The sequence below is a fragment of the Suricata suricatta genome, chromosome 2 (assembly GCF_006229205.1).
Source record: "Suricata suricatta isolate VVHF042 chromosome 2, meerkat_22Aug2017_6uvM2_HiC, whole genome shotgun sequence".
Classification (NCBI taxonomy): domain Eukaryota; kingdom Metazoa; phylum Chordata; class Mammalia; order Carnivora; family Herpestidae; genus Suricata; species Suricata suricatta.
In genome coordinates, this window is record NC_043701.1 from 160,258,223 (window position 1) to 160,270,827 (window position 12,605).

General features: G+C 42.3%; 1 protein-coding gene across 3 annotated transcripts in view; it reads right to left on the bottom strand.

Annotated features, from left to right (window-relative positions):
* ARMH3 (armadillo like helical domain containing 3) overlaps nucleotides 1-12,605 on the bottom strand; it is a 170,878-nt gene that overhangs the window by 125,755 nt on the left and 32,518 nt on the right. For all 3 annotated transcript variants that reach the window (XM_029932439.1, XM_029932438.1, XM_029932440.1), the window contains exons 12-16: nucleotides 11,304-11,350; nucleotides 10,689-10,764; nucleotides 9,018-9,111; nucleotides 5,594-5,695; nucleotides 2,154-2,212 (exon numbers count right to left, since the gene is read on the bottom strand). In XM_029932439.1, the coding sequence (XP_029788299.1) occupies nucleotides 2,154-2,212; nucleotides 5,594-5,695; nucleotides 9,018-9,111; nucleotides 10,689-10,764; nucleotides 11,304-11,350 (378 nt within the window). The remainder of the gene's footprint in view (nucleotides 1-2,153; nucleotides 2,213-5,593; nucleotides 5,696-9,017; nucleotides 9,112-10,688; nucleotides 10,765-11,303; nucleotides 11,351-12,605) is intronic.

A 12,605-nucleotide genomic window follows, 5' to 3' on the forward strand; every position in this document is an offset into this window, starting at 1 on the left:
ACAACTCTTTCAAAGATAGAAAGATTTTGGAAAAGCAATTACAACCAGTCTACTGCTAGTACGTGGCTCTTCTAGGAGCACCTGGCTGGCTCGGTCAGAAGAGCATGCGACTCTTGATCTTGGGTCATGAGTTCCAGCCTCATGATGGATGGAGAGATTGAGAAAGAGTGCAAGCCAGGGAAAGGGGCAGAGAAAGAGAAAAAGGGAGAGAGAGAGAGAGAGAGAGAGAGAGAGAGAGAGAGAGAGAGAGAGAGAGAGAGAATCTTAAGCAGGCTTCACACTCAGCAAGGAGCCCAACTCCGAGCTCAATCCCAAAACTTGGGGATCATGACCTGAGCCAAAATCAAGAGTCGAACACGCTCAACCAACTAAGCCACCAGGTGCCCCAAGATTACTTAAATAAATAAAACCTAAAATACTACTACTACTACTACTACTACTACAAATAATAATAATAATAAGCAGCTCTCCTATAACCAGCAACCCATAACCTGGTGAAAAGTAGGTCATCTTTTCACAGAGAATACAAAAAGGGAAAAACTGATTGAGATCTTAACTCCATATGGACCACCTTTACTATTTTTCTTGAGAGAAAAGATTAAAATAAGGAACAGTAAAGGGGGAAGTTGAAGAGAAAATTTAGCTCTAAATTGATTCAAGTTCTGCCAGTAACCAGGGATCAGCGTAAGTGACACCATTGGGGCTCTGTGGTTTTGTTTTTACACCTGTGTTGCCACCAGAATTCAGAGTGAGTTCAGGCCTAATTAATCCACCAAAAGAGCCTCCTTATAAACCACCTCTTATTTTTACCCTTGGTTTCTTGTTCTTCATCAGATTGCAATCAGCCCAACTTTACTCAGGTTCCAATTCCCCTTTTTGGCTTTTCTCTCCACCACTTCCCACGGGAAACTTGAGCTTTTTTTTTTTTTAAGTTTGTTATTTTGACAGAGAGAGCAAGCAGTGAGGAGAGTGGGGTGGGCAGAGAGAGACAGAGAATCCCAAGCAGGCTACTCATTGTCAGCTCAGAGCTAGACGTGGGGCTCAAACTCATGAATCATGAGATCATGACTTGAGCCAAAATCAAGAGTCAAACGCTTAATCAACTGAGCCACCCAGGCGCCCCAGCTCCTCTTTTCATTTTGCTAAATGCAAAAAAACCCAACATGGGCAGCTTCAAGGAGCATTATTATTTTTTCTACAGAGGCTTAAGTCTCTTTTTAAAACTTTTAAGAGCTCACTCTCCTTCTCTCTCTGCCCTTCCCTCCCTGGTGTGCTGGCTCTCTGTCTCTCTCAAAAACAAATAAACATTGAAAATTTTTTCTTTAAAAAGGGGGCACCTGGGTGGTCAGTCGTTTAAGCATCGGACTTTGGCTCAGGTCATGATCTCACGATTTGTGAGTTTGAGCCCCACATGGAGGATTCTGTGCTGATAGCTCAAGGCCTGGAGCCTGCTTCAGTTTCTGCGTCTCCTCTTTCTGCCCCTCCCCCACTTGTTCTCTCTCTCTCTCTCTCTCTCTCTCTGTATCTCCTTCTCTTTCTGCCCCTCCCCCACTTGTTCTCTCTCTTTCTCTCAAAAATGAATAAACATTAAAAAATTAAAAAAGAACTCTTAAGAGTTCGCATCTTCCAGTCTGAAATTATAGCAGTCTTCATAACACAATTCATTATTAATTAATCCAGTAAATACTAATTGAGGCTCTATTACGTGCCAGACACTAAGAATACTGAGAATACACTGGTGAAGGAGACAAAGTACTCGCTATCAGAGCTTATATTCTTTTTTTTTAACTTTATCTATTTATTTTGAGTCAATGAGAGAGAGCGAGCATGAGCAGAGAAGTGGCAGAAAGAAAGGGAGAGAGAGAGAGGATCCCAAGCAGGCTCCGCACAGCCAGCACAGAGCCTGACATGCAGCTCAAACTCAAGAAACTGAGATCGTGACCTGAGCCGAAACCAAGCGTTACAGGCTTAACCAACTGAGCAGCCCAGGCGCCCCTCAGAGCTTCCATTCTAGTGGGAGGAAACAAACAAAAAGGAAAGATTTTTCTCTCCCAAGCTTTAGGATCCTAAAAGTCAGGAACAAGAGGAGAAGGGAGAAAAAAGATAGCACTCTGTAAGAGGTGGGCTCCTGGCAGAAGGCTGGCGGCACCTACCTCTGCGATGCACGTGAGTATAATCAAACAGAGTTTGCCGCTGTGGAGCCGGTGCTCATCTGTAAAGAAAAAAGTAAAGCCTTCTCTCCATATCATCCAAACTATGTTTCTATACAGAATAAAGATACATACCATCAACATGAACATTTCTACTTTCCCCCCCTTCACAAAATTGCTCAGTGAAAATCAAGGTTCTACTTGGGTAATTCTTGCTTTTCTACTAGCCAAAAGAATTTCCCCAGATGATTTTTTTCTAAAACATTCTGGCAGTCTGGTGGACAACTAAGCACCTTCCTGAGAGCCATGTACTTAATATAAGGGCTCCTGCTGCCATGGCCCAAATTAGAGCCATGCCCTTTGCTTCCATGTCAACCCTTTGCTTCTGAATAGCCAGGTCCCTTCCCCACCCCTCCCATCTACCAGCTAGAAGCACCTCCATCTGTGCCCACCTCCAACAAACTCTAGGAGGGTTTTATAACTGTTCATAGCAAACTGGCCGTGGAATCAGAAACAAATTAATTGAAGACCAGGGTCCAGCCCATGCCTTTCCTTGTACTGTGCACACTATTTATGACCAGGAAAGCTGTGAACTCTTCATCATTTTTCTTTCCTTCCTGCCAAAGTTATTCATTCTACAAATATTTACTTAGTACCTACTATGTGGCAGGCACTGTGCTAGGCATTACAGACACAGCACTGAACTAAACAAAGGTCCCTGGTCTCCCAGGACCCACATTCTGGTTATTAAAAAGGAAGGTGACCTCAACAGCAGGGCCCACACAAATAACCAAGAAAGAGCTACTCCACTGCCAATGACCAGAACCATGAGAGCTTATTTACTTCCCAGGATCTTTGTGGGTGAGGGCATGAAATGGAGGCAAAAAGAGGGTTCATGCCAGCATATCCAAAAAGGACAAATGGTTTATGGTGTTTCAAATTAGCTTTAACAGGACCCAGACTGAAGTCCATTCCGAGAGATGATCTACTAACAGATTACAGTGCTGTAGAAATGAGCTAACAGAACGCACCCTGACATTAACCTGCTACTTCCTCAAAGATAAAATCAACAAAAACCTGACAACTGGAAGGCATAATGGGGGTTGTGGTCCAGAAATACATTCATCTCTTCTCATGGACAGTGCAAACAGAGTACTGCCGCTCACCTGACATTCCCCAGAACTCCCGTCAGAGCTCTCCGGCGGCCAGAGGAGAAATGCCCTGGCCTATGCAAAACTAGATTTAAGACATTCTTCTACCTATCTGTAATTTCTCTGGCACTATCCTCCCTTTCCCCAAAAGCTGATAAGCAACGCCTATAAAAAAAAAAAAGCCAGCAGCTCTCTCTCCACTTAAAAAAAAAAAGTATTTCTGAATACAAAAATAAGGCCTATTTCATTATAAACTTTTTTTAACGCAGAAAAGTACCAAAAAATGACAATAAAAACGAAGTTTAATCACTCCACCCAGATGTCCTAACTGGTAAAATTTTGGTGAATCAACTTTAAAGTTTATGCATATATACATATATGTACATATTTTTGCCTAATGTCTATTTATTTTTATGTTAGAGAGAGAGCAAGGGCACACGTGCACGAGTAGGGAAGACGCAAAGGAAGGCAGTAGGGGCAGAGGGAGATGGGGAACGGCAGAGGGAGAATCTTAAGCAGGCTCTGGGCGGACCCCAAGGTGGTGCTCGATCCCACAACCCTGGAATCATGAACTGGCCCGAAATCAAGAATTGGTTGATTTCTGAGCCACTCTGGCCACTCTGGCACGCCTGATGTCTCTTATAAAGGTTAGTCCTTTAACTCCTTTAAGAAGACAACACCCCAAATTAGAAGAACCTCTGGAGAAAAAGGCTTTGAAAGCAGAGCTGAATCCAGGGAATGGAGAGGAGAGGAACAACTGGGCGGCATCTGGGAACAACAGGTACCTTCCAAAGTCTGATTTCTTCAGGTTGAGTGGCGGGTTTACGTATGTTTGTTTTATTATTATGCTTTATGACTTGTGCTATTTATTATACTTACTATAAGCCTCACGATTTAATATTCACATATATTAGAAGTATCTTTTTATAGTTATCAAATCATATATAATAAAGAAGAGAGAGCTAATATCTGGGTAGGGGGACACAGCAGAGCAAGAAAAAGTTGCTTCCATTGCTCCTAAAATCATAATGAGACCCTATCAGTCAGGGCATACATAAGGTCGGGATTAACAGATAGCAAGAGTTGAGCCAATGTAGCCACACAGAAGCCATTTTTCTCCCTCTGCGCCCCACACCCTCAGTCTCACAGAAGCCATGTTTGACATTAATTCTCCATCATACGTAACACTGCCCCTTGCCATATTTAGGCTGCCTGTTGGCAAAGACCAATCCCAGCCTGAATTCAGAGAGACAGCCTGAGACCACCCATGCTACAATTAGTCTGCCCTCAATTTTGCCTGCCATTTCATGTATGACAAAGTGACCACGACAAAGAGGTTTATAAAATCATTAGAGCTGAAAGTAAGTTCCACGGGCCTTAATTCACTGTTATACAGCCAGTAAAGCTATGAGTTCATTTGTAGGGTCACATCTATACAGTCCCTTCTGTGGTTGCTATGACACTTCTAGAGGAAGGAAGAGGTTATCCCCCTCTACAAAGGAGAACCTAGGGCCTCAGGAAACAAACACACAAGAGTCTTGTTACTCTGGCCTGCCAGATCTCACCTGCCGAGTCTCAGGGGCCCACCAACCATCTCTGCCGCTCCCACTGGACTGAGATACATACTGGATAGAATCTGCTGGGTTTCCTCCCAACCCCTTCTCACGCTAGCCCAACTATCCCCTTCCCTACTACCAGTTAAAGGACTATAGATGTAACAGATGAAGAGCAAGAGACCAGAGACAACAAACTCAAACTTTTCCAACAGCTACTCCCCTCCTGCTTCCACTCTACACGTCTAGATGGGTAAGGACACGTCTGTTTTCAGTGTTAAGGAATACTGTCCTTCTCAATCTCACTCCTACTGTACTCAGGACAACAGTCCTCAAATTCTCACCACAAGCTGATGCTTCCAGTTCTTATCCTCACAAGGGAGTTCCCTGATGCGTGCTAATCTCCCCCCCCCACCACCACTTCCCACACAATAGAGTTTGCATCTACTTACCAAAATCTGCTAAAACCACTTGCTAGTTTTTGTAGAGACCAATTTTTTTTCCTGTTCTATTTTCGAAGTACTCCCCCTCCAGCTCCAGGTTCTCCCAACACCACCTAATTGCCATCTGGCAGTGAGAAATCACTGTTTTCCAGTAATCAGGACCATCCCCCTGTACAGGACGCCCCAATGGTTCATCCTGTCAAAGTTTCAAAACCTTAGTGCCGCTCCTTGATTCTAGCTAAGTAGCTGCCTTCCACAACTCCTGCTTCCTGAGCCCCCAAAGCAGCCTGCCTTACCTTTGGTGTCCTGCATGACAATCGAGCTGTACTTTAAGAAGGTTATCAGTAGATTACTGGTCTGGACGTCTGCATCCAGTGGGAGTTCCACAGAACTGATAACTGGAATAGAACAGATGAGATGCACTTAGCCTATAACGTACTCCATCTACCACTTCCACTTACATAGCCAATTTGCTAGCAGGCAAAGAAATCACAAAATAAACTTTTTCCACGAAAGAGGGAGGACCAAGCGCTTAGCATAAAACCCTTAGCTACTGTTCCTAGGCCTCTAGAGCCCTTCCTACTCCAAGATTGAGGCCAATCCCCTTCCTGTAATGCAGGAGGGCAGGTCTCTGGAATGGTGCTTTTCTCCCAACAAGGGTCTTTGGATTTTGCTTTTAGCCTCAAGTAACCCAGAAGTGTTACGGGCCCTCTTAAAGGCACTCTGATTTGTACCTAAGGGAAAGATCTGTATTGAATATAAATGAGCCTTGCTTTGATGAGTCTCTTGCTTAAAATAAATGACAATTCATTCCTAATAAGGAGAAATCTTGCTCAGTTTTGAGAATAAGCCTTCAGGCTAGAAATACCCAAGACGGTAGGGGAAAAAAGTTAAGACAGAACTACATGCAAATTCTACTTCTTAATCCCTTCCCCGCCTTTCTGTACCGCCCCCCCCTCCCCTGCAATGGAACCTGAAAAAGAATACCGCACTGAAAACAGATGGATACTATTGATTGGGATACCCTGGAAACTGAATTTTATATACCTGGCTGCTTACTATTATTTCCAAGAGAAATTACCCCTTGTCCCCACTCTCTGAGCCACAGTTCTAATGAACAATGAGGGACCAAACCAGGGCTAATCCACACAGAATAGTCATTCTGGTTTCTTTGTTTTCTTTTTTAAAGTATGCTCCACACCAATGTGGGGCTTGAACTCACAACCCTGAGATCAAGAGTCTCATGCTCTAACTACCGACTGAGCCAGGCAGGTGGCCCTAGAACAGTCTTAATGTAGATTTCTCAAGTTTCTAAGACTTTAAATTAGACTTAGATATCCTGTTAACTGTTTTTACACCAAGACACAATATAAAAGCAAAAGGTGGCTCATGATGGCTCAGACAAACTAGAAAATCTATAGCTTTCTGCTGCATTTTCACCTGCAAAAACTCAGCTGAGTTTGGGATATTACTCATAATATGTATTCATAACTATAATGGTTCCCTCTGGAGTTATTATAATGTATGCTGAGAACACTTATTAACAATGGGAAACATTTCATATAATCGTTCCATAACACACAACAAGCACAACAGAAAGCCTTATGAGAAGAAATTAGCATGCCCAATCCTTGGCTGTTTTCCCACAGTTCAGCCTCCCAAAACTAACAAAAGACAAATATATTTTTATGTTGAAATACTAAAAGGTCTTAATTCATATTATGGGTTAATGACCTGAGACTAGCATTTCAAACTATAAGCCTATTTTGAAGCTCAGAGCCCATAATCATTCCTTTGTCCAATACAAAGAGGAATCTAACTGGTAAGTGGGACTTTTTTCCCCATCACACACAGCAGTAACTGGAAAACTGTCTTATATAATATGTAGAAATATAGAAGTATATGTATTTTTAGTTTACCAGAAGTCCTCTCATGCCAAGGCTGAGTTGTCAAATGTCAAGTCTGAGCTGGGAACAAATGTTACATCTAAACTCCTGGCTTTTAAAAATAATGGCTCCAGTGACATACCTTTAAATATAATTGGGCCACTGAGCACCACTATACATAATTAAAGACAAAAACCTGGAAACAAGGTTATAATGCTTAGGATCCCTATAGATAGGAAATGAGTTAGGAGAGAGGAAAAAGGACAAAATAGAAGAGAGGATAAAATCCCTCAAAAAATTAAAATCCCCTTCTTAAGGAAGAGTTATTCCTCGATCTTAGGCGTCATAATTCTTCCCAGCAGCCTCTGACAAGGGAGGCAGTCATTTGAAAGTGGGCTGACTCCATCTCCCCACTAGAAAAAATAAAAGCTCAACTGGTTGTAGGTAAGTAAGCACAAATCCTGCCATTGCATAATCAAGTGTGTGGGTGGAAGTGTTCACAATGAACAGTTTGAAAGGCAGTTCTCTGAAGCATCCAAACCCCAACATCACATGGCATTCAGAGAGACGGATATATATGTGTGTGTGGCTTTTTGATATCCATGGTAACCAGGCAGGCTTCGTCCTTAAAGAGAAAGAACAGTATTTCCATTGGATTTTTCAGTGACCTGACAAAGCAAGGGAAAGTAGGCAATCCTTACTACTTGCTCCTTCTCATTAAGGTATTTCGGAATTTGGCTTTCAGTTCTAAACAGATCCAGTTTGCTACCACAGACCTGAGTATCAGCGGCACCTTTTTGGCACACTTCTACCAATGGCACTTTTACTACCTTGAAATGCTGCTGCCACACATGCTGTATGAAAATTTCAAGGAGGCAGATCAAAGAAGGTCATTACACATACAGACAGTAGAGAGGCACAGAGAAAGGATCAAAGTAAGATTTCCTATATTTTTTATTCAAAATTCAGTATACATTTTAGCTAAAACACCAAGTATTAACAAAGATTATTTTTAGGTTAATGTATATCAAACACACTCAGGTGACAACAAAATTTACTGGGCAAAATTCACAACTTCTTTCTTGTTACCTTTTTAAGTTCCAACCATAAAATTTATAAAGTAAAAATGTGTGTCCATATGCGTGTGTGTGTGTGTGTTTTAGGGGTAGAAGTCTTAAATATCCACCAAATTCCAATTATAATACACTCAAAGCTTGATGTTTTCTCACTAGGAGTGCTGGCAGACACATATCAGTGAGTAAAGTCCTAGGTTTACTTTCCCATGCATGTATGCAACTAATATTTACTAAGCAGTGACCATGCCAGGCACTACAATGGATAGACAATAGTGAACAAAACAGATATGGTCTCCGCCCTGGCATGTCCTGGATCTTAGTCTCAACTCTCACTAACATTAGGTGAACCACTTCTTTCTCTGGCCTCGATTCCCTCATTTTACCAATGGTAACATGAGATAACATTACCATCTTACATTTATTTCAGAGAGACCTTCTCATCAGAGCCTCACAAGTATCCTGAGTTTGGCAAGCCAGGCATCACTGACCGCAGAGGTCCCTTTCAGATCTAGCACTCCATGATTCCACAACCATTCCCTGAGGACAAGCTAGAGGGATGTGGTTTCTAACGCAGAGAAAAGCACTTGACTGTCTTTTCCAAAATTTCCATTGGAGCTTCAGAAGTCCTAAAGGTCATCATCTCAGACAATTTCTTAAGTGAAAAAATTAACAACTGTGTTATTTGTTCAACACAGCTACACTCACCCTGAAAGATTCAAGATCATATTAATCAAGAAAACAAGAGGTGGTGGTTTTACCATCAGAAGAAGGCGGCGTGGTCCCAAGTGGTGTGACGGGGGTTGTCGGAGCAGGACTGACAGGGGTTGTCACCAAGCCCATTTCTGGATGACTCTGAAAGAGAACAGAGGCAGGTAAGAAAAGACCTAACCTAGTTCTGAATATCCTCCCCACAACAGTCTTTCTGGTACTCCTGGCCTCATAATTAGAGGGAATGCTCACTGAGGAGAGACCGCTTTGGCACTGAGTTCCCGTGAGAATGCGATTCCTGTTGATGCTTGCTAAATTCTAATAAGAAGTTCTGTGGGCTAGTTTTCTTTAAGCAACTAAGTTCCCATTACATAAGTTTCTCTGCAGAACCATGCAAATAAAAAACTGGGGTAAACAAATACATGGGATTATTCTACCAAAAAAGGGCATCTACAATCCTGACTGAACCTGGAAAAGGACTCCTCTCATCAGATCAACCTCAAGTACATCTACAGACTGTCTTGATGACCACACAGCTGACGAATAAGTGCAGGCGAGGCAAGTGGACGAGAAGTGCTATAAAAAGAGCTAGCAGACGGCAGCCTCCCTGTTCCACAACCAACAAGAGCGTACAGTGTGGAAGCAGGGACATGGGAGAGACAGCCACAGTGGGACCAAACAGATGACTCCTCTGTCCCTGACCTTCCTTAGACACCTGTGTCACATTAGCTCTTGAGAATTAAGCGGAGGGGCGGCTACTCCCTTCTCCTGCCCAAAAGCTTTTCCAGCCTTTCACCTTCCTTTTCCCTCCTTAACATCAGTTACAGACACCAGAGAGAAGACAAACATCATGAGAATAGTGGATAAAATCTCTCATGTTCTCAGTCTTGATAAGTGACAAGTGTCCTCATAGGCAGAGCCTAAACCAGCACACTACTCTTGAAGCATGGCCTCATTTTTCTGTTGTTGTTAAAACTCAATCAGTGATTCCATCCATACACATCTGCCCTTTGAGAAAAAAGCATAAACATAAACAAATGTTCTTTTAAAAGAAACTTACATACATATTTTAAACACTCTGACTTTAAGATACAAACACTTTATCAATTTTTAAAGACAGCTTGCATGGCCAGCACTTGTGCTCCTGGCCTATTTTAGTCCCTTTCTACCAACTACAGAAGACATCCCAAGCTAGGAAGTGACCCAGCACTCAGCATTCTGTGACTTCCTGCTTTCAGTGTGTGTAGACCATTTTTTCTCCTAACAGCTAGCCTTATGCTAGATAGGACATTTTTTACTTTTCTTCTCTGGAAATTGGTGAAATAATAAGACAAGTGGCTTTTCTCTCTAGTTGTAATTCCACAGTGGTTTAGGACGCAGGAAGCCTGACAGAAAAATCCACCTGGGCAAATAATACCAAGGGATTGCCAGTGAGCAAAATGAAGTAATCTCAACTTGTCTGGGTTAACGGAATCAGTAAACTGGTCAAATGAATTAGAAGATTGGTCAAAACTATTAACTCTGCATGTTATCAGGCCCATGTCAGCACTAGAGGGAAACATACATAGCTGAGGATGGTCGACCCAAAGGCAACTGATACAACTCTTTGTTACTACCACTTACCAACACAAAGCAGGGGCTAAACGGGTACAGCTTTTCAATGGAGTGAATCTGTATGATATTCAGGGAGGAGAAGGATTGGAGTTTTTAATATAACCAACCTGGGCTAACACTGTGATGAAGTTGCGATTTAAATGAACAGCTTCATAAAGTGCCAGAAGGATGGCCTCATTGGTTCTAAAGAAAAAAAGAAAAAAGAGAGAGAACACTCTGGAGAGGTTCTTACAGTGGAAGAGTTAAAACACCATGACCAATGCAATACAATTTCATTCGAGCTCCCCATTATCGATCCCTTTGAGTTTCTAATGTTCCCTTTATTTCCTTATTGGGTTTATATAAAGAGTATAAAGGCAAGAAGTCGGAGCTTTAATTTTAATTCCTTAGGACTAGTACTTATTCACTTCATTCCCTATTTTCCCTCTCATTTTTCTACCCCAATCCAGTTAAGTCCTTAACTGGCTCAGACACCCAACCCCCTTTCATTTCATTCCAGAGACAGCTGGGAACCATTTTTCAGCTTCTTCGGTTCAACAGAAATGACCAAAGTAGTGGTTTCTAAGGGCCCATTATTGTTTACAACCCAGGAAACATTTGCTAAATCACCATAAAAGTCTGAATCCGTAAAAGATTAGCAAGAGGTAACGTTGCACACTCCGATCCAGAAAGATAGCCTACACTAAAGTTCAAGTCACCGCACAAGAATGTCAGCCACTTACTGTACGGAGATTTTCTCATGGGCATCTGCTATGAACATGCTGCCCACCTGTGGAGAAAGGGGGAATTGCAGACTTACAGCAGGGAAACGTGAGAGGGGCTCCGTGCCTGTGAGGCCTTTACAGCAGTGAAAAAGAAGCTGCTTGCAGCCTGAGGGAAGAGGGAACTGACCTGCCCATCCTACAGACCAAAACCAGCCTACTTTCAAGATCTCCAAAGAATCACAAGTAACATAATGAAATAATTAGAACTCCACTAAACTGTCTTTCCATAAAGGGCATGACAAAAAACAATCAGGACTTTGGTCCAGCTCACCTTTTCAGTGTGTGAGTTTAGTAACTGCTGACAGCAAGTAAATGGTAACCTAGACCCCCTTGTCACTCTGTATCTTTCCCAAAAGTTGCTTATTTGAAGTCAGAAACTAACTTATGAAGAATACCACAGAAAGCACACTGATTTCATCCAACACGGAGCTGTCTTCGGAGGAATATTTGGGTTTCAGACCAGAAATGTCTATGTGAGACCCACTGTCCATCTTCCAGATCACAAAATCTTTAATCTGTGCCTTAGGCAGGGCAGCCAAAGAAGTAAATGGAGTAGGCTGTCTCCAATATGTATGATACCAGGACACTTGAGAAAGATGCCCATCCCTCTAAAAACTTTTCCATCTGCCTACTGATGCTCCCAAACTATGTAGCTCAAACTTCCTTTGTTTAGTATAAAACTTTTTCTTCCTGGCTAAAAGGCCAGGATCCCTGGGAGCAGTAAAATTATATCTAATTCATTTAACCAAATGCCAATACAGTGCTCATACTGCTCTGACCTCTGAGAGACTTTATTCATTTATGCTTCAGATTTAAAGAGCTTATCAGATCCTTCTCTGAGAGCAGGCTCTGAGAAAGAAGAAAGGAAGACGACACAGGCATTGAAGGGAAAAAGTTGCCATTTTGGAGGTAGATGGATGACTATATTTTGCAGTGAACTCAAAAACTGTCCTGCCCCACAGCTGATCACTTGAATACTAATGTCCACAAAGAAAGACTTTCTAAATCTGCCTAGATTCTAAGACCTGCGAGATTTATCTCTTAAAAAGAGATGAGATTTATCTCTTATCTCCCAGGTTACGTGGCCCAAAATGCCTATACTGCCAAGATTGAGTTGTTCAGGAGTCATACAAAATGAACCACTTTCCTAAACTATGGGCCTCTAAGTCCATTAAATCTTTAGAGAAGAGGCTCAAATCCACTGCATCAAGCCCTCAACTCCAGGACCACGTATGAGGGATCAAGTGGCCTCAGCAGACA